We start from the raw sequence: 25,138 nt of genomic DNA on the forward strand, positions 1-25,138 counted from the left end.
CATCCAGTCTCTGCAACAACGCGGTATCCAAAGTAGAGACATCGATGATGTACACAACTAAAAAGGATAAAAGGGAGAGAAAAAAAAAGAAAACATGAAGTTCAAGGCAAGGTGAACAACCCATTGAAGCACAACATCAATCTCAGATACCACCGCTATAGGCAACACAAAACTACGAGTAGATCTCGAGCCACGATGCCTCTAGAAAAGTAATGGTGCATGAACGTCGCCATCGCCAGATTCATCCATTTAGGCCAAATCATGGGTTTCACCCAAAGGCGGCATTTGAAGCAGACTCGAGGCGGCGCCTTCAAAAGAGGAGCGTAGACCATCATTGCTGTTGGGTTTCGTAGTAATTTTAAAAAATTTCCTGCGCACACGCAAGATCATGTGATGCATAGCAACGAGAGGGGAGAGTGTTGTCTACGTACCCAACACAGACCGACTGCGGAAGCGATGACACGACGTAGAGGAAGTAGTCGTACGTCTTCACGATCCAACCGATCAAGCACCGAAACTACGGCACCTCCGAGTTCGAGCACACGTTCAGCTCGATGACGATCCCCGGACTCCGATCCAGCAAAGTGTCGGGGAAGAGTTCCGTCAGCACGACGGCGTGGTGACAATCTTGATGTACTACAGCAGCAGGGCTTCGCCTAAACTCCGCTACAGTATTATCGAGGAATATGGTGGCAGGGGGCACCGCACACGGCTAAGGAATAGATCACGTGGATCAACTTGTGTGTTTCTGGGGTGCCTCTGCCTCAGTGTATAAAGGAGCCAAGGGGGAGGGGGGCGCCGGCCAGGGAGGAGGGCGCAGGAGGAGTCCTACTCCTTCCGGGAGTAGGACTCCCCCCCCCCCAATCCTATTCCAACTAGGATTCCCAAGGGGGGAAAGAGAGAGAGAGGGGCCGGCCACCTTCTCCTAGTCCTAATAGGACTAGGGGAGGGGGAAGGTGCGCAGCCACCTTGGGCTGCCCCTTTCTCCTTTCCACTAAGGTCCATGAAGGCCCATATGGCTCCCGGGGGGTTCCGGTAACCCGGAAAAATCCCGATTTCACCCGGAACACTTCCGATGTCCAAACATAGGCTTCCAATATATCAATCTTACGTCTCGACCATTTCGAGACTCCTCGTCATGTACGTGATCACATCCGGGACTCCGAACAACCTTCGGTACATCAAAATGCATAAACTCATAATATACCTGTCATCGTAACCTTAAGCGTGCGGACCCTACGGGTTCGAGAACAATGTAGACATGACCGAGACATGTCTCCGGTCAATAACCAATAGCGGGACCTGGATGCCCATATTGGCTCCTACATATTCTACGAAGATCTTTATCGGTCAGACCGCATAACAACATACGTTGTTCCCTTTGTCATCGGTATGTTACTTGCCCGAGATTCGATCGTCGGTATCCAATACCTAGTTCAATCTCGTTACCGGCAAGTCTCTTTACTCGTTCCATAATACATCATCTCGCAACTAACTCATTAGTTGTAATGCTTGCAAGGCTTATGTGATGTGCATTACCGAGAGGGCCCAGAGATACCTCTCCGACAATCGAAGTGACAAATCCTAATCTCGAAATACGCCAACCCAACATCTACCTTTGGAGACACCTGTAATGCTCCTTTATAATCACCCAGTTACGTTGTGACGTTTGGTAGCACCCAAAGTGTTCCTCTGGCAAACGGGAGTTGCATAATCTCATAGTCATAGGAACATGTATAAGTCATGAAGAAAGCAATAGCAACATACTAAACGATCGGGTGCTAAACTAATGGAATGGGTCATGTCAATCAGATCATTCAACTAATGATGTGACCTCGTTAAACAAATAACAACACTTTGTTCATGGTTAGGAAACATAACCATCTTTGATTAACGAGCTAGTCAAGTAGAGGCATACTAGTGACACTCTGTTTGTCTATGTATTCACACATGTATTATGTTTCCGGTTAATACAATTCTAGCATGAATAATAAACATTTATCATGAAATAAGGAAATAAATAATAACTTTATTATTGCCTCTAGGGCATATTTCCTTCAGTCTCCCACTTGCACTAGAGTCAATAATCTAGATCACATCACCATGTGATTAACATCGATAGTTCACATCATCATGTGATTAACACCCATAGTTCACATCGTCATGTGACCAACACCCAAAGGGTTTACTAGATTTAGTAATCTAGTTCACATCTCTATGTGATTAACACCCAAGGAGTACTAAGGTGTGATCATGTTTTGCTTGTGAGAGAATCTTAGTCAACGGGTCTGCCACATTCAGATCCGCGTGTATTTTGCAAATTTCTATGTCAACAATGCTCTGCATGGAGCTACTCTAGCTAATTGCTCCCACTTTCAATATGTATCTAGACCGAGACTTAGAGTCATCTAGATTAGTGTCAAACTTGCATCGGCGTAACCCTTTACGACGAACCTTTTTTTTTCACTTCCATAATCGAGAAACATATCCTTATTCCACTAAGGACAATTTTGACCGCTGTCCAGTGATCTACTCCTAGATCACTATTGTACTCCCTTGCCAAACTCAGTGGTAGGGCATACAATAGATCTGGTATACAGCATGGCATACTTCATAGAACCTATGACTGAGGCATAGGGAATGACTTTCATTCTCTTTCTATTTTCTGTCGTGGTCGGGCTTTGAGTCTTACTCAACTTCACACCTTGTAACACAGGCAAGAACTCTTTCTTTGACTGTTCCATTTTGAACTACTTCAAAATCTTGTCAAGGTATGTACTCATTGAAAAAACTTATCAAGCGTCTTGATCTATCTCTATAGATCTTGAAGCTCAATATGTAAGCAGCTTCACCGAAGTCTTTCTTTGAAAAACTCCTTTCAAACACTCCTTTTATGCTTTACAGAATAATTCTACATTATTTCCGATCAACAATATGTCATTCACATATACTTATCAGAAATGCTGTAGTGCTCCCACTCACTTTCTCGTAAATACAGGCTTCACCGCAAGTCTGTATAAAACTATATGCTTTGATCAACTTATCAAAGCGTATATTCCAACTCCGAGATTCTTGCACCAGTCCATAGATGGATCGCTGGAGCTTGCATATTTAGTTAACACCTTTAGGATCGACAAAACCTTCTAGTTGCATCGTATACAACTCTTCTTTAGTAAATCCATTAAGGAATGCAGTTTTGTTTATCCATTTGCCAGATTTCATAAAATGCGGCAATTGCTAACATGATTCGGACAGACTTAAGCATAGATACGAGTGAGAAAAACTCATCGTAGTCAACACCTTGAACTTGTCGAAAACCTTTTGCGACAATTCTAGCTTTGTAGATAGTAACACTACTATCAGCGTCCGTCTTCCTCTTGAAGATCCATTTATTTTCTATGGCTTGCCGATCATCGGGCAAATCCATCAAAGTCCATACTTTGTTCTCATACATGGATCATATCTCAGATTTCATGGCCTCAAACCATTTCGCGGAATCTGGGCTCATCATTGCTTCCTCATAGTTCGTAGGTTCATCATGATCTAGTAGCATGACTTCCAGAAAAGGATTACCGTACCACTCTGGCGCGGATATTACTCTGGTTGATCTATGAGGTTCAGTAGTATCTTGTTCTGAAGTTTCATGGTCATCATCATTAGCTTCCTCACTAACTGGTGTAGGTGTCACAGAAACAGTTTTTTGTGATGTACTACTTTCCAATAAGGGAGCAGGTACAGTTACCTCGTCAAGTTCTACTTTCCTCCCACTCATTTCTTTCGAGAGAAACTCCTTCTCCAGAAAGTTTCCGAATTTTAGCAACAAAAGTCTTGCCTTCGGATCTGTGATAGAAGGTGTATCCAATAGTTTCCTTTGGATATCCTATGAAGACGCACTTCTCCGATTTGAGTTTGAGCTTATCAGGATGAAACTTTTTCATATAAGCATCGCAACCCCAAATTTTAAGAAACGACAGCTTAGGTTTCTTGCCAAACCATAGTTCACACGGTGTCGTCTCAACGGATTTAGATGGTGCCCTATTTAACGTGAATGCAGCTGTCTCTAATGCATAACCCCAAAACGATAGTGGTAGATCGGTAAGAGACATCATAGATTGCACTATATCCAATAAAGTACGATTTATGACGTTCGGACACACCATTATGCTGTGGTGTTCCATGTGGCATGAGTTTGTGAAACTATTCCACATTGTTTTAATTGAAGACCAAACTCGTAACTCAAATATTTTACCTCTGCGATCATATCGTAGAAACTTTTATTTTCTTGTCACGATGATTTTCCACTTCACTCTGAAATTCTTTGAACTGTTCAAATGTTTCAGACTTATGTTTCATCAAGTAGATATCCCCATATCTGCTCAAATCATCTGTGAAGGTCAGAAAATAATGATACCTGCTGCAAGCCTTAATATTCACCGGACCACATACATCAGTATGTATGATCTCCAACAAATCTGTTGCTTTGCTTCATTGTTCCGGAGAATGGCGTTTTAGTCATCTTGCCCAAAAGGCATGGTTCGCAAGCATCAAGTGATTCATAATCAAGTGATTCCAAAATCCCATCAGCATGGAGTTTCTTCATGCGCTTTACATCAATATGACCTAAACGGCAGTGCTACAAATAAGTTGCACTATCATTATTAACTTTGCATCTTTTGGTTTTAATATTATGATTATGTGTATCACCACGATCGAGATTCAACGAACTATTTTCATTGGGTGTGTAACCATATAAGGTTTTATTCATGTAAACAGAACAACAATTTATTCTCTTACTTAAATGAATAACCGTATTACAATAAACATGATCAAATCATATTCATGCTCAACGCAAATACCAAATAACATTTATTCAGGTTCAACACTAATCCCGAAAGTATAGGGAGTGTGCGATGATGATCATATCAATCTTGGAACCACTTCCAACACACATCGTCACTTCACCCTTAACTAGTCTCTGTTTATTCTGCAACTCCCGTTTCGAGTTACTAATCTTAGCAACTGAACTAGTATCAAATACTGAGGGGTTGCTATAAACACTAGTAAAGTACACATCAATAGCATGTATATCAAATATACTTATGTTCACTTTGCCATCCTTCTTTTCTGCCAATCACTTGGGGTAGTTCCGCTTCCAGTGACCAGTCCCTTTGCAGTAGAAACACTTAGTCTCGGGCTTAGGACCAGACTTGGGCTTCTTCACTTGAGCAGCAACTTGCTTGCTGTTCTTCTTGAAGTTCCCCTTCTTCCCTCTGCCCTTTTCTTGAAACTAGTGGTCTTGTCTACCATCAACAGTTGATGTTTTTCTCGATTTCTACCTTCGTCAATTTCCACATTACGAAGAGTTTGGGAATCGTTTCCGTTATCCCTTGCATATCATAGTTCATCACGAAGTTCTACTAACTTGGTGATGGTGACTAGAGAATTCTGTCAATCACTATCTTATCTGGAAGATTAACTCCCACTTGATTCAAGCGATTGTTGTACTCAGACAATCTGGGCACATGCTCACTAGTTGAGCGATTCTCCTCCATCTTTTAGCTATAGAACTTGTTGGAGACTTTCATATCTCTCAACTCGGGTATTTGCTTGAAATATTAACTTCAACTCCTGGAACATCTCATATGCTCCATGACGTTCAAAACGTCTTTGAAGTCCCGATTCTTAAGCCATTAAGCATGATGCACTAAACTATCAAGTAGTCATCATATTGAGCTAGCCAAACGTTCATAATGTCTGCATCTGCTCCTGCAATAGGTCCGTCACCTAGCGGTGCATCAAGGACATAATTCTTCTGTGCAGCAATGAGGATAAACCTCAGATCACGGATCCAATCCGCATCATTGCTACTAACATCTTTCAACACAATTTTCTCTAGGAACATATCAAAATAAACATAGGGAAGCAACAACGCAAGCTATTGATCTACAACATAATTTGCAAAATACTACCAGGACTAAGTTCATGATAAATTTAAGTTCAATTAATCATATTACTTAAGAACTCCCACTTAGATAGATATCCCTCTAATCCTCTAAGTGATCACGTGATCCAAATCAACTAAACCATAACCGATCATCACGTGAGATGGAGTAGTTTTCAATGGTGAACATTGTTATGTTGATCATATCTACTATATGATTCACGCTCGACCTTTCGGTCTCCATGTTCCGAGGCCATATCTGCATATGCTAGGCTCGTCAAGTTTAACCTGAGTATTCTGTTTGTGCAAAAACTGGCTTGCACTCGTTGTAGATGGACGTACAGCTTATCACACCCGATCATCACGTGGTGTCTGGGCACGACGAACTTTGGCAACGGTGCATACTCAGGGAGAACACTTCTTGATAATTTTAGTGAGAGATCATCTTATAATGCTACCGTCAATCAAAGCAAGATAAGATGCATAAAAGGATAAACATCACATGCAATTAATTTAAGTGATATGATATGGCCATCATCATCTTGTGCTTGTGATCTCCATCTCCGAAGCACTGTCATGATCACCATCGTCACCGACGCGACACCTTGATCTCCATCATAGCATCGTTGTCGTCTCGCCAATCTTATGCTTCCACGACTATCACTACCGTTTATTAATAAAGTAAAGCATTACATCGCGATTGCATTGCATACAATAAAGCGACAACCATATGGCTCCTGCCAGTTGCCGATAACTTGGTTACAAAACATGATCATCTCATACAATAAAATTCAGCATCATGCCTTGACCATATCACATCACAACATGCCCTGCAAAAACAAGTTAGACGTCCTCTACTTTGTTGTTGCAAGTTTTACGTGGCTGCTACGGGCTTAAGTAAGAACCAATCTCACCTACGCATCAAAACCACAACGATAGTTTGTCAAATAGACTCCGTTTTAACCTTCGCAAGGACCGGGCGTAGCCATACTTGGTTCAACTAAAGTTGGAGAGACAGTCGCCCGCAAGCCATCTATGTGCAAAGCACGTCGAGGGAACCGGTCTCGCGTAAGCGTACGCGTAAGGTTGGTCCGGGTCGTCTCGTCCAACAATGCCGCCGAACCAAAGTATGACATGCTGGTAGGCAGTATGACTTATATCGTCCACAACTCACTTGTGTTCTACTCGTGCATATAGCATCAACATAAATAACCTAGGCTCTGATACCACTGTTGGGTTTCCTAGTAATTTTAAAAAAATTCCTACGCACACGCAAGATCATGTGATGCATAGCAACGAGAGGGGAGAGTGTTGTCTACGTACCCAACGCAGACCGACTGCGGAAGCGATGACACGACGTAGAGGAAGTAGTCGTACGTCTTCACGATCCAACCGATCAAGCACCGAAACTACGGCACCTCCGAGTTCGAGCACACGTTCAGCTCGATGACGATCCCCGGACTCCGATCCAGCAAAGTGTCGGGGAAGAGTTCCGTCAGCACGACGGCGTGGTGACAATCTTGATGTACTACAGCAGCAGGGCTTCGCCTAAACTCCGCTACAGTATTATCGAGGAATATGGTGGCAGGGGGCACCGCACACGGCTAAGGAATAGATCACGTGGATCAACTTGTGTGTTTCTGGGGTGCCTCTGCCTCAGTGATATAAAGGAGCAAGGGGGAGGGGGGCGCCGGCCAGGAGGAGGCGCAGGAGGAGTCCTACTCCTCCGGGAGTAGGACTCCCCCCCAATCCTAGTTGGAATAGGATTCGCGGAGGGGGAAAAGAGAGAGGGGGGGCCGGCCACCTCTCCTTGTCCTAATAGGACTAGGGAGGGAGGGAGGCGCGCAGCCCATATTGGGCAGCCCCTTCTCTTTTCCACTAAGGCCCACTAAGGCCCATATAGCTCCCGGGGGGTTCCGGTAACCTCCCGGTACTCCGGTAAAATCCCGATTTCACCCGGAACACTTCCGATATCCAAACATAGGCTTCCAATATATCAATCTTTATGTCTCGACCATTTCGAGACTCCTCGTCATGTACGTGATCACATCCGGGACTCCGAACAACCTTCGGTACATCAAAATGCATAAACTCATAATATACCTGTCATCGTAACCTTAAGCGTGCGGACCCTACGGGTTCGAGAACAATGTAGACATGACCGAGACATGTCTCCGGTCAATAACCAATAGCGGGACCTGGATGCCCATATTGGCTCCTACATATTCTACAAAGATCCTTTATCGGTCAGACCGCATAACAACATACGTTGTTCCCTTTGTCATCGGTATGTTACTTGCCCGAGATTCGATCGTCGGTATCCAATACCTAGTTCAATCTCGTTACCGGCAAGTCTCTTTACTCGTTCCATAATACATCATCTCGCAACTAACTCATTAGTTGTAATGCTTGCAAGGCTTATGTGATGTGCATTACCGAGAGGGCCCAGAGATACCTCTCCGACAATCGGAGTGACAAATCCTAATCTCGAAATACGCCAACCCAACATCTACCTTTGGAGACACCTGTAATGCTCCTTTATAATCACCCAGTTACGTTGTGACGTTTGGTAGCACCCAAAGTGTTCCTCTGGCAAACGGGAGTTGCATAATCTCATAGTCATAGGAACATGTATAAGTCATGAAGAAAGCAATAGCAACATACTAAACGATCGGGTGCTAAACTAATGGAATGGGTCATGTCAATCAGATCATTCAACTAATGATGTGACCTCGTTAAACAAATAACAACACTTTGTTCATGGTTAGGAAACATAACCATCTTTGATTAACGAGCTAGTCAAGTAGAGGCATACTAGTGACACTCTGTTTGTCTATGTATTCACACATGTATTATGTTTCCGGTTAATACAATTCTAGCATGAATAATAAACATTTATCATGAAATAAGGAAATAAATAATAAATTTATTATTGCCTCTAGGGCATATTTCCTTCAATTGCTAGTAGAACTAATGGAGGCCGGACCTAGGGTTTTCACTCGAAACTCGAGACCCTGTACTCGAAAAGCACCACCAAAAACAAAGCCCACATAATTGCCATCACCAACTTGCCAAGAAGAAGTCTTGCTACAATGTCTGGATCGACACCAAAATCATAGACCAGGATGAAACGGACAGACGCCAGATCTATGTCCTCTAATATGTAGCATCCCCATGACGGATACCCGTTGGAGTTCATCCATCACGTGGACAGAAGGTAGATTGTTGTGCGGGGCCACATGGCCACATTGCACGTGCCACATCTAATGGTCGCTTCGGCCTGTCCACTAGCTCAATCGGTCGTATCACCGATTGTACACGTGTCAAAGTGAGTGACCACGAAAAGACACCATAGGAAAGGCTGGCCCTCACCAAATCAGGCCGTACTACGGCCACTCCTCTGCTGCAACACGAGGCACGAGCCACTATCGCCAAACATCCCTGACGTCCAAGATGTGAAGGCATCATGTCGTCGGCCAACCAGAACCCCGGTCGCAGCCGTTGCGGACGAAAATAGGGTTAGATCTACCATCACCATGGCGACACATTAATCACCAATAGGTCTGGGGCCGTAGCCCCAAAGTTCAGGATACTAATGCGCACCATCTAGCACCGCCGCCGCTCCCCAGCTAGAGGGCTCCCCATAGTGAGGAGATGAGCCCGTCGCAGCACCGCCGTCATTAGCCTAACTGGCTTAGCCTACCGGCTTCCTTCGACTGTGGCGAGAGGGGCAGAAGGAGATGGGACGGGGGTGGGGGTGACTAGGAGCGACGTGAACGAAGCGGTACGCATCGAAGAACCCCATGTGGACCAACTCTCCTGGTGAATATAATCGCTGGCTAAACTGACTCGAACTGTGGTTCACCATTTTCTTCTTCGGCATGACACGATTAAATGTATTTTAATCACCTTTCTTAAGTGCTGGTGCCCAAAACTTGCCTCACCTTTCTTTTCTCCTTTTCAAGGGAAAAATGGCAAATCTTCTGCAAATTCTTCAAGAGGAAGAAGTTTGTTACAGCTACTAGACGAGAGAAGAAGAAAAAGGGACACAATCAATCTTCTATTCAGAACATCACCGACATATCGAAAACGCTAGCTCTTCGTCCCGTGACCGTGAGCAGCGGTATGTGATATGTCGAGTGTCGTCGACGCCAGCACCATTGCCAGTTCATCTTCCCGCGCATCTCTGCATACTGACTTTATTCGTCTATCTGGTGTGTTTTAATTCCACCGGCATTTCTAGCCTAGGTAACGCACCCGATCTCTTTTCTTCGAAATTTGAATGTGTGCAAAAACCAAAAAGGGAGCTCCGTGTTATTCAAAATAGAGCTCAGGGTCGTGCTGCTCGCACCCTTTCCGCAAGCAAAGCTCCTCCTTTTGGCTGCGTGACGCCTCATGTAGCCCTGAAGAAAAATAAAATCATACGTTACCTCTAGTGTTAGTGAATTCAGTCAATCGGTCCCTAATGTCTAATGAATTCAGTAAATTAGAAATCATTCAGATTTACCCTTCCTAAATATTATGTTGAATCGCTGGATGCAAATCAAGAACAAGTTTTATGCATTAACCTAGAATACTTTTTGGTCAGTGATACTAAGCACAGCGCCCTGCAGAGGAACAAACTACATCGTCTACCCTTAAATATCTAACCAGCCTTTTTAGCACACACATGGACTATATTGCAACGGATTGATTCTAAAAACAAGTAACCAGGTATGGAAGTATTATTAACACGATGTCTAGAAATGTATTACCTGCGGTATAGAAGTTTGTGTAGGGATAATATGTTCCACCCTCTCTTATAGGAATATTTCTCAACTCCAACGTTTCAAGTTGTATCACTGAGGCACCTATAGTTGTCCATAAAACGATCGTGTTAGTGACACTATCGTACCCAATTATACACATCCTTTTTCTCTCCTTCGGTGATACCGGCGGAAGGAGCTGGTCTAGTTGAATTGTTTTCTGCAGTCCCCATCTGACAACACCATCATTCTTCGATGTCCTCTCCCACAATTGCATGCGCATATTGGTCTTCGACAAAATCGCAAGACCGAGGCAACTATCCTTTGTCCATATAATCTGAAAAAAGTGGTTTCCTGTAAAATAAACATTAGTTGGCATCTCAATCACACCAAGGCTTTGCCTTCCCATATCCAACTCAAGGATACCACCCTCATGAAGCAGCCAATAAATTGAATTACCAACTATAAGGCCGGGGTCATCACAGACCTCACCCGTATTTGCCATTGAGATAATATTTCCACATACTCCGGACCGTGACTCGTACATACTACAGATTGCATGTTTTCTATCAACATCATTGCCCACAAAAGCCACCTTAAACGGGCTTAGACTGCAGTCACCGTGCACATGTCCATCTTCAGTGGCAGCACACAACACAATTGCAGTCTTGACGAAACCAATCGTATGACTACGGAACCCTGGTGGGAAGGGCACATGATGGTCATGGCCAGTGAGAGGATCCCATACCATGGCCTCTCGGTTATACAGGTCGAGGAGGACGACAAGGCCGTGGTGGCAGCCATGAACGTTGAGATGGTCATATCGACGGTTCTGCTGCAACCGGAAACGCGTGCAAGGGATGCGGTCGGGTGCGTCCAGAGCAGGGATGAAAACCGCACACGAGCCGTAATACCCTGCAAAGAAGCCAAGTAGAGGAGGTTTCTTGTGGTGTTTGCGGAAGCACCGGAGGAAGTCGGGATCTAAGATAACGTTGCGCCAGCGTGTGCAAACAAGGGAGGCACGCGGAAGTGAGGAGGGCTGCGGAGGTAGGCGGAGGAGGATCTCCTCTAGGAGGTATTTATCATTCAGCGGGTGCACCGTTATCGGCGACGCTAGAGAGGTGCGATGGCGGATCATGAGGTAAATTGTTGGTGCAGAGCTCTAATGGTGGCTTGAAGATGGGAGTGAGATTAGTTGTTTGGGCCTTGGAGTGAGGACAGCACATGTCGCACTTCATGGTACTTATATATATGGAAAACGTTAATGTGACGTTTGACTGAGTACCAATGGAATTCTGGAATATTCGTTGTTCCGGTTCACCTCTTTCTTTGGAATTAACCCTGGCTCTAATCTCAGGAAGACAAAGAAACCGGCCAACTCTCTTTTAAAATTGGTGACATTGACACCCAGCCCGCACATAGATACTACACAGTGCTTATCTCGGGAGCAACTACTTAACGAGCGCTCCTTCGAGAGCCTCGCAACGATCAGCGTCACTTGGCGCGCTCTCAGCCATTTGCCACGTGTCGCGCTCTGGACGTTCCCTTCGGATTTTGTTTTTTTATTTTTCCGCACGTGTTTTCGGCTTTTTAAACGGTTTTTTTGGGTTTTTTCGACGTTTTGGTTTTCCCCCGGTCTTTCTTAACTTTTCGATAAAAAAAATTGCACGAAAAAACATGTTTTTTTCCTTTCGCGAAAGTCACGGTTTTTCTTTCGCGAGAGGCATGGTTGTGCTTTAGCAAGAGTCACGGCGGTGCCTTTTGGAAACGAAAAAAAACGCGTTTTCTGTTTTTTTTTCTTTCGCGAGAGTCACGGTTTTGCTTCCGCGAGAGCCACGGTTGTACTTTCGCGAGAGTCACGGCCGTGCCTCTCGAAAAAGGAAAAACAAAACGCGTTTTTTGTTTTTTTTCTTTCGGGAGAGTCACTGTTTTGCTTCCGCGAAAGTCACGGCCGTGCCTCTCGGAAAGGGAAAAAAATACACGTTTTTTCTTTTTTTTTCTTTCGCGAGAGTCACGGTTTTGCTTTCGCGAGAGGCACGGTTGTGCTTTCGCGAGAGTCACGGCCGTGCCTCTCGGAAACAAAAAAAAAACGCGTTTTCTGTTTTTTCCTTTCACGAGAGTCACGGTTTTGCTTCCACGAGAGGCACGGTTGTGATTTCGCGAGAGGCACGGACGTGCCTCTTTCGGAAGAGAAAGAAACCATGCTTCCGGTCCGGTTTTTTCGCCCGGTTTTTTTCATCCGGTTTTTTCATGAAAAAAAAGTTTGTCAAAACCTATCAACATGGAATCTAGTTTTGAAGATCTCGACGCGAGGAATCCAACGATGAAAACAATTCGAGATTTGGACGCACGGTTTAAGAGATAAAATGTTTTAAATAAACGAATCTACGAAAAAAGGGAAAACTCCCAGGTTGCGACAAGTGGCGCGCTGCATGTGCGCCACTTGTCGCGACCTGGGAAAGTGGAGTGCTCTTTGCAGCGAGTACTCCTTAATTAGTGATTTCGGCTTATCTCTCCTTTGAAACAACGTTGGAAAGGTACAAATGAGTTTGTAATTATTTGCCATTTGATTTTTTTTGTAAGGTGCCAGCAATTTTGGATACATTCTGTTGGGCCCACGCGAGAGGAGCGCTGCTCTCTGGCGCATGTTTTTTTATTTCTTCTTTATTATGTTTACTTATTTTTCCGAATCAGAATATTTTCCTTAAATTTAAAACACTTTCATCGCGTGTACAAATATGTTTACATAATCTAAAACTTATTCACCTAATTCAAAGGAACATTGATAGCATTCAAAAAAATGTACGTGACAATTTTAAAATATTCACACATTTCAAGCAAATGTTCGTGATATTTCAAAAAAATGAAATATAGAAAATCTTTCATATCATTCAAAACAATTTATATGACATTTCAAAAAATGTTCGCATTTCTAAAATATTTTATTGACATTTTTATAAAGCTTTTATACAATGTGAACAAAATTTTCATATAATTATAAAAATTGTACCATTCAGGAGAATGTATGCGACATATTAAAAAAATATCTCCTGTTTTAAATATATATTATTGACATTTTTATAAATGTTTGCTTAATTAAAAAATGTTTTGTGCTATTACAGAAATGCTCTCGTGTATTTGAAATATGTGTTTTTGCGGGAAAAAAGTGAGTTTTATTCCATGAACATAGGGATACAATCACGTGGCACAAGTTCCGTTATACACGGCGGAACTCCTAACAACCACACTGCAGTAATAAGAGGCCAAACAATCTGCAACCCTATTTTGACTTCTAGTGATTTTCTTCGGAATGTTTTTAACATGTATATGGAAAATATTCAACATGTATAAATACATTTTATGCATGTATAAGAAATATGTACAATGTGTAATGAAAAAAGTAGACATGTATTAAAAAAAGGAAAAACAAAAGAAAACCGATAAAAACAAACGCATAGAAAAGGGTAAAAAATCTGAAGAAAAGAACCAAAGAAAGATACTCAGAAAATATAACCACATGGAAGGTTCAAAAACCGGTCCGGACCGGTTTATAGAATCTTCCCAAAACCGCTTAGGTGGGCTGACCCACTAAGCCGAGTGTACCTTCAGTGTTATAGGTGAGATCGAATTACGTCTTGGTACGGGCGACAAATAGCTCTTGTGTGCTGGCATGACTGGCCGATAAACCAATGTTCTCCATTCAAGGGTTGTCTCAAAAGCGGCTTTTGGGCTGGACCAGGTGATGACGAAATCGCCATACACGCTTGGCCCCATAAGAAAAAGGAAAGATCAGAGACGAATAAAAATAAGTACCACACTTCCTACAAGAAGAATAAAAGTACCTACTGCACGTTTCCTACAAGATGAACGCGCGATAAACGTTAATGTATTGTATTGTACGTGCACATGCTTTTGCTCTGCCTCGTGGATAAGAAACCACAGCTTCACAAGGTCCACTACGCTTTACAAACTACTTCACACGACAAGCTCATCGGCATGTGTGCTGCTATATGTTGTTTATAGCGACCCCGAAGGACCTCACGCCTTAAGAGCCCCCTAAATTGGTATGCCTAGCGCGGCAGGAGCACAGCTCTCCAGCCCACAATTTTTCCTTCTTTTTTTAATACTATTACTTATATTTATAAAATGGAAAAATAGTTTCTTAAATTTAAATAACGCCATCACTCATAAAAAATATACACTTTTAAAATATCTCATTAAATTAAGAAAATATTGACAGCATCAAAAAGTGATCATGACATTTTTTAAATAGCCACAGGTTTCAAAACAATATTAACGACATTTTTCTAAGATGATTGTAAAATGAAAAAAAAAATCATGTGACTAAAATAGTTTGTAACTTTCAGAAAAATATACGTGGCATATTAAAAAAACTGTTCACTTTTTTTACAAAAATGTTTCATGCAAAAAAAGATGTTCAACGTATACTTGAAAAAATATTCACAAACATGTACTTGAGACAGTGTACATCCTATTTAAAAAATATTGAACATGTATCAAAAAAGTATTACGCGTGTATAAGAAATGTGTAGTGAAAAATGTAGACATGTCTTGAAATAAAAAGAAAAGAAGAAAGAAAAGAAAAGAGAGAGAAAACAGAAGGAAACCGATGAGCAAAACACGTAGGAAAAAAATTAAATTAAAACACAAAGAAACAAACACAGAAAAAAGGAAAAAGGAAATTAATGGATGGAAGATTCTGAAACCGGACCAGACCGGTCTATAGAACCTCCCCAAAGTTGTTTAGGTGGGCCAAGGCAAGTTTGCCTTCGGCGGAGGCGAGACCGAGATATGCCTCTATACAGGCAAGAAACTCTCGCACGCTAGCATGCCTGATGGTAAATCAAAGTTTGGTTTAGGGGTTGTCAGAAAACGCTTGCACCAAGTGATGATGTAATCGCCGTACCCGCTCAGCCCAACAGGGAAAAAGGTCAAAGATGGTAAGAAAAATGCTACACTTTCTAGAAGAAGAATAAAGGTCTCTACCACATGTTAGGCCTCCTTTAGTTTAGAGAAATCTTGAAGGAATTTCATAAAATAGGATTTTTATGGGAAAAATTTCTTTAGAGCCCTTTAGTTTGTAGGAATGGAATCTTATTCCTATGAAGGAATTTTTCCTATCCTCCATATTTCATAGGAAAATAAACATTAACCTAGACTCAATGGAAAAAAAATCCTATAATATGAATCAAAGGGTTTGAGATACATAGGATTTGAGATACATGTCAAAGGCGTGCCGCTAGCGCCGAAGCGAGCCGAAGGCGTGCCGCCGTCATCACCCCTCCATCGTCGGAGCCGGACACAACTTGTTGTAGTAGACAGTCGGGAAGTCGTCGTGCTAAGCCCCCATAAGACCAGCATCCCAGAACAGCAACCGCCGCCGATGAAAAATAACGTAGTTCGGAAGAATCCAAACCGAAGACACACGAACATAGACGAACAATGACGAGATCCGAGCAAATCCAGCAAAGATAGATCTGCCGGAGACACACACGCCCACCAACGATGCTAGACGCATCGCCGGAGCAGGGGCTAGGCGGGGAGACCTTTATTCCATTTTAAGAGACCCGCCGCCGTCTCGCCTTCTTGAGTATGTCACAAACCCTAACAAGATTGAAAAAAAGACTAAAAACGAAGCCCTCCCGCCGACCCTTACCAGGATCCACCGCGCCTCCATGATCCTACAGTCACCGGAGACGAGGCGGACCTACGCCGGTGCCGACGAGAGGCACGAACCCTAATTTTCTTTCTTGGAGGAGGAGGAGGCAGAGCCCTGGCTCTAGGTTGGTTAACGAGGCCAGCTATCTTTCTTATACGCATCTCACAAATAAACCACCGACTTCACTAGAAACCTCAATGGCCCACTACACTTTACAAATTAGTTCAGAGGGTAAACTCGCAGGTATGGGCACCATTATATGTCGTTTAAAGCAACCCGAAAGGATCTCTTGCCTCATGAGCCTCCTAAATGGACCGGACAAGCATGAGAGGAGCGTTGTTCTCCAAGACACATTTTGTTTTTGCTTATTACTTTTTATTATATTAGAATATATGCTCGTGCGTTGCAACAGGATAATAAAATTACATGCCTCTAGCTCAATATAAAAATGGATCAAGACCCCCACATATTTGTATTCTCTAGTTCAACATGGCACCCTTTAATTAGAGCCAAACCAATATTTTTTTATTGACACGTGCTCATAATTTGTTTCAATTGTAATTAACCATCATATTCTCTTTTATTGACACATAAAAGCTATCACTATCAACAATTTATGATGTCCCTTATTTTGAACAAACCGACTTAGCTTGATGCGCCGGATGTGGAGCAGGCCTAATATGGAAGTGATCGAACTCACGACCTCAAAGACCTGAGCACATGTTGCTAGCCACTGAAACAAACGTCTTCTGCTAACCAATAGTCAACGTGAATATTAAATAATACAATGCAACGGCAGATTCGAAACTTTTTTTTTGAACTTTTCAAAAACTGATAACTTTGAAATGCCAAATATACTTGGCAAAGCTAACGCTTTTCCAAATTACGTTTTTTTTAATTTCACACATTTTCAAAAACACGAACAAAAAATTTGAACGGAACATTTGTAATTCACAAATATTTCTTAAAAGCATGAACTTTTTATCAAAATACGGGTTTTTTGAAGTTGTAGACAATTTTTTGAAATGGGAACATGTTTCGAACATATAGAAGAAATTTAGAAAATGTTTATTTTAACGCAAAAATTATTTTCAATTTCTGAACATAACACTAAAAAAACAATATTTATGAAATTTGTAACAATTTTTATGTCTTGAACATATTTGGAAAAAACCCAAAGATTTTTCAAAAAATGGCATAATTTACTAAATTCTGAAAAAAATTCAGAATGACAAACATATAAAATTCAAACATTTCCTAAATAGGAACACAATTTTCGAATTCATAACATGAACTAGCGAATATACTTGGCAATGTGAATTTTTTTCCAAATCATAAACTGTTTTTGGAAAATTCCATACATTTTTGCACAAAGCAAGAACAAAAAAGTTTGAATTGAACATTTCCTGAAATTCTCATACATTCCTTAAAAACATGAACCTTCTTATAAAAATATGAAAAACAAATCAAGTTGTGAACAATTTTTGAAAATGGGAACATGTTTTAAACAAGCAGAACAATTTTAGCAAATGTATTTCTTAAATGCAAACATTCTTTTACATTTTTAAACATATCGCTAAAACAAGAATATTTCTCAAATTTAGAACATTTTTCAAGTGCATTTTTTAATCTTTATTTTTAAAAAATACAAACATTTTTAAATGGAAATATTTTTTTAAATTTTGAACAAATTTTGACACGATAAAAAAAATCCAATTATTTCGAATAGGGACACATTTTCGTAATTTGTAACATTTTACGAAGTTTTGAATAAAATTGAAAGTGTGGACATTTTTTGAAAATTGTGAATTTCAGAAAAAACTAAAATTAGACTTGGAATAGGAAAAATAAAAAAGAAACACGAAATAACAACAGAAAGAAACAGAAAATGAAAATTTGAAACAAAGCACAAACAAAAATTGGCCGCCGAGTCTTGGGCGCCCTGTGTGTAGCTGAAACTATTTACTACAGTGTGCGGGAAATAGGATTTTTTTTATTGCTGCGTGGGCAGGAAAAAATGGGCTTACTTTATTGGGCCATAGGGCGCGTGGCCCATGTACGAAATTCTGCATAAATCGTTATTCCTTTGCTAGCACACCTTGCTTTATTAGTAGGTATAGATATAAATATAGATATAGATTACTAAAATGTTCATCGCACGTTCATGAAAATATACAATATAAAACAAATGCTCACATAATTTAAAAAAATTCCAGTGGTATTTTCTATAACGTTTAGGTAATGTTAAAAAAACTGTTTGTATAAACAAATTATACCATTCCAGAAGAATGGATGTCACATTCAAAAAAGATGTTGACACATTCTTAAAAAAATGTTCAAATTTTAAAGAATGTTCATGATACTTTTTGAATTTTTTTATACATTTAAAAATGTTGGCATAATTTACAAAAAATGTACCATTCCAAAAAAATGTAGGTGTCATATTAAAAAAAATTCACGCATTTCAACAATACATTTGTGAAATTTCTAAACTGTTTGTACATTAAAAATGTTTTCTTAATTTCGTACCTTTCGAAAAATGTTCATCCCGTATTGAAAAAATATTCAATGTGCTTCGAGAATTAATACGTGTGTATAAGAAATATGTATAATGTGTATTGAGAAAAGTAGACATGTGTTGTAAAAAGAGAAAACAAGCTGAAAATACCGAAGGAAAACGATAAATTGGAATAAAGAACGAAAGAGCAAACACCAGTAAGAAAATGAAAAAGCAAAAAAAAGGAACATAGAAAACAGGAAAAAAATAACAGTATGGAAAGTTCTAAAGCCGGATAGGTCTATAGAATCTTTTCAAAGCCGCTTAGGTAGGCCAACCCACTAAGGAGAGTGTGCCTCAGCGCTAGAGGTGAGACCTGAGTTATGTCTTGATACTGGCGAGAAATAGCTCTCGCGCGGTGGCATGCCTGACGTTAAACCAAAGTTTTCGGTTGTAAGAAAACACTTTTTTGGCTGGACTAGGTGATGATGAAACCACCGTACCCGCTTCGTCCAACAGAAAAACAAAATCAAAGATGACAAAAAGAGAATACGGCACTCCCTGCAAGAAGAATAAAATTGTACCTAGCGCACGTTATTGTATGTATTGTAGTACTACTAGTACCTGGCTCGGCCATTTGCTCTGCCTCTGGATCACAGACCACCGGCTCCTACAGCCGGCCCACCACACTTTACAAGTTAGTGATTTAAACACTCTTATATTAGTTTTAAAAAAGAATACTTATACTTCACACGGCAAGCTTATCAGCATATCTTATATTAGTTTACAAAGAGCATACTTCGTTCTAAAAAAAAAGCTTGTCAGCATATGCCCCAGTGCACTTATGGTGATGATGTATAATGTTTGCGAGCATTACTTTTTTTTTTTGCCTATTTTCCAAGAATGTCATATGGTGATGGAATTTTGCAAGCTATTAAGACATTTGTCAAAGTCTCACAAAAAAATAGATTTTTTTATATTTACTGTTCACCCGAGCTCATGTGGACTCGGGATCAGAACAGCTGCGTCCGTATTGTACGAGTGGGCTACTAGATTGACTCTAGATAACATGTTGATTGTTGACTGTATTACAACATCTACAACCGGACCCCTCAAACCCGTCTCAAACGCCCGACATGTCGCCCGGTCATAATTTTTTGACCCAGATAGGCCTCTCGAACGGCCCTCAAACATTCGGGCTGACCGGCACCCTTATCCAGCCCAAATATGGGGTGGATACGGGGGCGCCCCGCGCGCGCCCGGGCACGCCCGCCACGTCGGACTAAGGGGTCCCAGCCGGAAACGCCTTCAAACCCGACGGTTTGAAGCTCGTCTCCTCCGTCGGACCGGTGGCGCAGCTCCGGCTGGACGCGTAGTGCATTGCCCGACTATTTAAGTCGACCAACGGCACCGAAACCCTATCATCTATCCACTTTTTCCTCATCCTGTCCGCCGCCACCGCCACTTTCCACTCCACCCGTCCATCTAGTACCCATGCCCTCACGCCGCCGGGTGAGGAGCGAGCCCTTTCTGACGCCGGAGCGTCGGCTTGAGTTTTTTGAGCAGATCCGGGCTAGGCGCGAAGCCCGGATCGCCACGGGGCTACCTCCTGATGCAGTAGATCCAGAGGAGGAGTTGGAGGAGGAGGAGGAGGAGGAGGAGCCGGAGGAGGGGGATGTGGGGACGCTGGCGATGGAGATCTACAGGCGGAGCAACATGCCATCCTCGATTCCCTCCGGTCTGAGTCGGCTGCTGAGGCAAGACGCCGTCGCCGGCAGGAGATGGAGGCGCAAGAGGCCGTAGACGAGGCGGAGATGTTCGCCTACATGAATGAGGTCGAGCAGGAGGAGGATGAGCCGGAGCCCTGCTACCCGCCCGTCCAGGCGGCGCCCGGCACGGTCGTCATGGACATCTCCGAGACAAAGAGTAGATAGGATACTGCGTAGATGTAGTTAGTAGGATTACTTTTGCTTGTTATGTATAGATATACAGAATAAAATATGAGAGCGGCGGATACAAGCGGCTAATTTAAGGCGTGCGGATTTGCAAAGTCCGGCTGCACATGCTCTTATTAACCATGCTCCAAAGCCTCGTAGAGGTCCACTACACTTTACAAATTACTACCCCTGCCTCAGACGGCAAGCTTGCCGGCATTGCCCCGGTCCACCTAGCTAACTTAAAATCTCCTGCTGCCCACCGGCGAGCAGCCGCTGCGACGTCGCCTCGGCGTCGACGAGGCAGAGCACATGGTGCACCGCCGCGGCGATGTCGTCCGCCGTCGTCAGCCCGCACCCTTCCTCCACCTGCACACATGAATAAAAAACACATGAAGCCTGAGCTTTGTCTGCAATCGCACTCATCAGGAGCGAAGTTCACTGCACATAGAGGCAAAGCGGCGGTTCCGGAGCGCAGAGAGGCCGGGTGAACAGGCGATCGGCAGCAGCGTGCTGCATCTATCACTGCAGCTGCTACACCATCGTCGGAGGTGAAAAAAGCTCCTGTAAAGGCGGATTCTCCGATGGGGCCTGGGCGATCGACGGACGCTGCTGCCATGAACAGCCCGAAGGAAAGGCACCACACACAAACCCTGTACCCTTTTCTTTTCCCTGCTCACCTCGCCATGTCAATCTATCCGATCTACGGCCCAGCTCCGCAGAAAGATTCTCCATGGCGCCATCTCGAGCCTGCTTTAGCAGGAGGGAAAAAAATATCATATATGCAATTCTGCTTCTGCTTTTTGAGCTTGAACTGTCATGGCTCGATATAGTGCAGGCAGCACCCATATGGGGGCAGGTCAAGTCCAGAGAGCAGAGCTGCTACAGCTTGGGGCGCAGATCAGAGCAAAAGCCACAACTGGGGAGCAAAAGCCTCTGGATCGATTCCGGAATCTCAATCTGGTCAAAAAGCAAATGACCCATGGCTCGAGCCAGCCAGCTTTCTGATCTTCCCGGCCATGGCCAGCGGCGGATGCACCATCAAGCAGCACTGGGTAGTGGCTACTGGTTCTAGCTATCACAAGCAATGCACGCTACCTCTGCAGCAGAGCTGATGCAATGCAGTAGATGCCTAGCCGGAATGATTTTGTTCACCTCAAGCAACAAGAGATGTGAAATGATTTTTGAGTTGCCGATCACACTCACAAAATGCCCAAGCCTCATTGTTTTAGCGCAACAAACAATTTGTAGATAATTTTCTACAGTGTTTAGCTATTTGGATGCTGTGCTAGAACCAACATGTTTTTGGTCCTTCTGATAGAGAAGCCGCATGCAACAAAGAGACTTAAAAATTACTCTAGATGCTTCGATTGCAAACGGGCCCAGCATCATTCTCACAGGCTTTATAGCTAGAGTTGTTGTCATTTTCCGGCGCTAACTCTTTTACACCATGATATGATAGGAGAAAAATGAACATGTAGATTTTGGCGATGGCTTAGGTTTTCATCGGAAGAGAAGGTAACAAGAGAGTGAATAGTTTGCAGGCAACGGCATGGAAATGTACCTTGACGCTGAGGGAGTAGAGCGCGAGCGAGCCGAGCGTGGTGACGTTGAGGTGCAGCACGGTGAGCCTGAGCGCCTCCATCCCGGCGACCATCCTGAGCAGCTGCCCCGGCCGCCGCGGCGCCATCACCCGGACGCTGGCGTGCGTCTCCACCAGCGTCACCTCGATGTCCGCCGCCCCGGCGCGGTCGTCGGCGTCGTCCCGCGGCGGGAGGCGACACACGTACTGTGGGTACGTGAAGAACCCCGCGAACGGCGGACCCATCCCCTCGCGCATCGCCGCCGCCTGCTTGCCCTCGCCGCTGCCGCTGCTCGTCGTAGTTGTCGCCGCGGCCGTGACCGTGGTGCTCGACGATGGCATCGCGTCACGGATGGGCAGCGGCTTGTGCTCCTGCTGCGGCTGGGCGAGGAGCGTGCGCTTCTGCGCCTCCAGGGACTGCAGCAGCTGCTCGAGCTCCTTGACGAAATCGATGGCGCCGCCGACAATGGATGCCTGGTCGCCCTACACATCCATCGAATTGAAAGCCAGCGACAGTCAAGTACAGGTACATTCATCCATACAGAAGTCTGTTGCATGTGATCGAAGAAGTACAACTTAAAAGAACAGGGTAGTAGGTAGCAGTAACACTCTGCTTCCCCAAGTAAAAAAACAGTGTAGAACATTCACTACAACTATGAGTGAAGTGATGATAGAGAGAGGAGGCGCATTAATGGCGCAATGTGGCCGAGGAATGTGTGTCTCGCGGAGGAGGGATACGCGCCATTATTGGCGTGCATTGGCTCTGGTAGTAGTTAAGAACAGGGGCCGGAATGGAGGAGACAAGAACTCAATCATAATGGCGCTGGATGTACAGATTTTCATCCCAAGAACTCGACACAGGAGTGCAGAACGTATCAGGAATTCAGCGAGACGCGAGAGTGTGTGCTTACCCGGTGGGCGTAGGACTCCGGCATGAGGGAGCGGAGCACGGCGAGGTACTCGTTCATCTGGCGGCGGCGGTTGCGCTCGACGGCAATGTGGGTCATCCGCTGGCTCTCGGCGTCCTCGCGATTCTTGCAGCTCCTCGCCCGCCGCCGCCGCTTCCTCCTCCCCTGCGCCTTCTCCCCTTCTTCCACCGGCACTATGGTCACAGCCGGCGCCTCAGCGGCAGCAGACCCCGCCATCCATGCCGCTCCGGCGACGTCGCAGAAGAGGAGGCTGCTCTCGGCCGGCGCGGCACTCACGGCCGCCGCCGCGTTGAAGGTGTCGTAGACGAGGACGTCGCCGGCCGCGCACAGGGCATCCAGCGTCATGCCGATCCGATCGATCGGACTCGAAGGAGCTAGCTAGTGCCCGACTGCCCGTTGGTGCTACACTGCTACTATACGCGTGTGCGTGCGTTTCTAGCGAGACGTGGAGGGGGGAGGAAAGCTAGGACATGCACGAGACGGTGTAAAATAGTGGTGGCGGGCACCGCGCGGAGTGGGACGCGGCAGGCGCCAACTCCGTGTGTGGACTCCGTGCCCGGGCGATGTGCTCGAAGCGCCGCAGCGAGCGCAGGCAGGCAAAGGCAACAGCGGTGCCGCAGACGCGTGGGCTGCGGCAGAGGCGTACGTAGGCTCTCCGTTCGTGGTCACCACGCCACGCTCCAAGGGATCGGCACCAAAATCCCGCTTTCCCTCGGCATTGCGGCGAGATCTCTGGAGCTGATCGGCTGCTGCTACACGTGACGGACGGGCGAGCGAGCTAGCTAGCTAGCTTCCTCGCCGGGCCCTGCGGCTAGAGAAAAGTGAGCGCGAGACGGGTGTGTGGTCACGCTCCTGCACTGTGAATTTTCTCTCGCTGCTTCGCTCGATATGTGGGAGTGTGTGTGTGGGGTGGTGTCCCTTCTCGGAATGCCAAATGACACCCTGCGGATGCTGGCCAGGCCGGGGCAGGGGGGCCCCGCGTACGGCGGCATCTTGCGCGAGAGGGGCCGATAATTGGGAATCGGCGTCGTGGCGGTACGTGGATTGCCGATGCATGCATGTGCCCGATGGCCGGCCCAAAGTCTATCTTCTTCCACCTCCTGACATTTCACCCCACCACACCACACCACCATGGATCCGCATGAAGGGGAAGGCTCCGACTCATCTCTCTTGACCAAAATGGAAATTAGGGCATCTAAACCTTCTGCTGTTGACCACAAATTTCCTCGGCTCTCAGGGGTTGCTTAGGCTGAACAGTGAAAGTGGCGCTGTCACGTGCATGCATGCATGCGTCCGTTCATGGAATGCATAGTGCATGAACGAGATGGAATTGCCTGGGTAGGCACATGGACTAACAGTGGTCGGGACGGCGTGACAAGGGGAGGCGATCGATGGATGGACCGATGTCATGTGTACAACCGCACTTTCGATCCTGGGTTTGAGAGATGCTCACTTATCGGAATAAACTCCAAGGCAATGGATCCAAGCCGCCCAGATCCAGCAGGCTGCAACTTTTGGTACGCCGGTCGGTCGGCATATTCGTCCAATCTTTGTAGCGTACCTTGCTAGCTATGCCCACAGGTAAAACCCACACGATAGATGCAGCCGGCCATGAATATATTCACTATGCAGTATGCACAAACCTGGTTAAATTTTATATGGCGTATCTATACCTACTAATAAAAGGAATAGCTATTTTATGGCCACGAATATATTCCTAGGTATTCTTAGTCCGTCGTGCTATTTTATGAAAAAAAAAACCCCTAAGGTATCTGACATTAACTCCATAGTACATATCAAATATTTTTTAAATACTCATAGCTTCTAAAC

At 44.4% G+C, this 25,138-nt stretch overlaps 1 protein-coding gene across 1 annotated transcript; it reads right to left on the minus strand.

The window, feature by feature from the left end:
* Nucleotides 1-20,887: 20,887 nt before the first annotated feature.
* LOC125534015 (transcription factor bHLH94-like) lies at nt 20,888-24,179 on the minus strand. The gene is made up of 3 exons (XM_048697322.1): nt 23,291-24,179; nt 22,362-22,862; nt 20,888-21,166 (listed from the first exon to the last, which is right to left on the minus strand). Exons 1-3 carry the CDS (start codon nt 23,651-23,653, stop codon nt 21,035-21,037), a joined length of 996 nt encoding a protein of 331 aa, XP_048553279.1. The 5' UTR covers nt 23,654-24,179; the 3' UTR covers nt 20,888-21,034.
* Nucleotides 24,180-25,138: the final 959 nt, after the last annotated feature.

Source organism: Triticum urartu, chromosome 2, assembly GCF_003073215.2.
Source record: "Triticum urartu cultivar G1812 chromosome 2, Tu2.1, whole genome shotgun sequence".
NCBI classification, from domain to species: domain Eukaryota; kingdom Viridiplantae; phylum Streptophyta; class Magnoliopsida; order Poales; family Poaceae; genus Triticum; species Triticum urartu.

Excerpts from the sequence above, each read along its gene's own strand:
- LOC125534015 (XM_048697322.1), bottom strand. The coding sequence starts at position 23,653 with ATGACGCTGGATGCCCTGTGCGCGGCCGGCGACGTCCTCGTCTACGAC. Across the intron at positions 22,863-23,290 it reads CGGAGTCCTACGCCCACCGG|GGCGACCAGGCATCCATTGT; the intron begins GTAAGCACACAC and ends ATGGATGTGTAG. Across the intron at positions 21,167-22,361 it reads TCTACTCCCTCAGCGTCAAG|GTGGAGGAAGGGTGCGGGCT; the intron begins GTACATTTCCAT and ends TCATGTGTGCAG.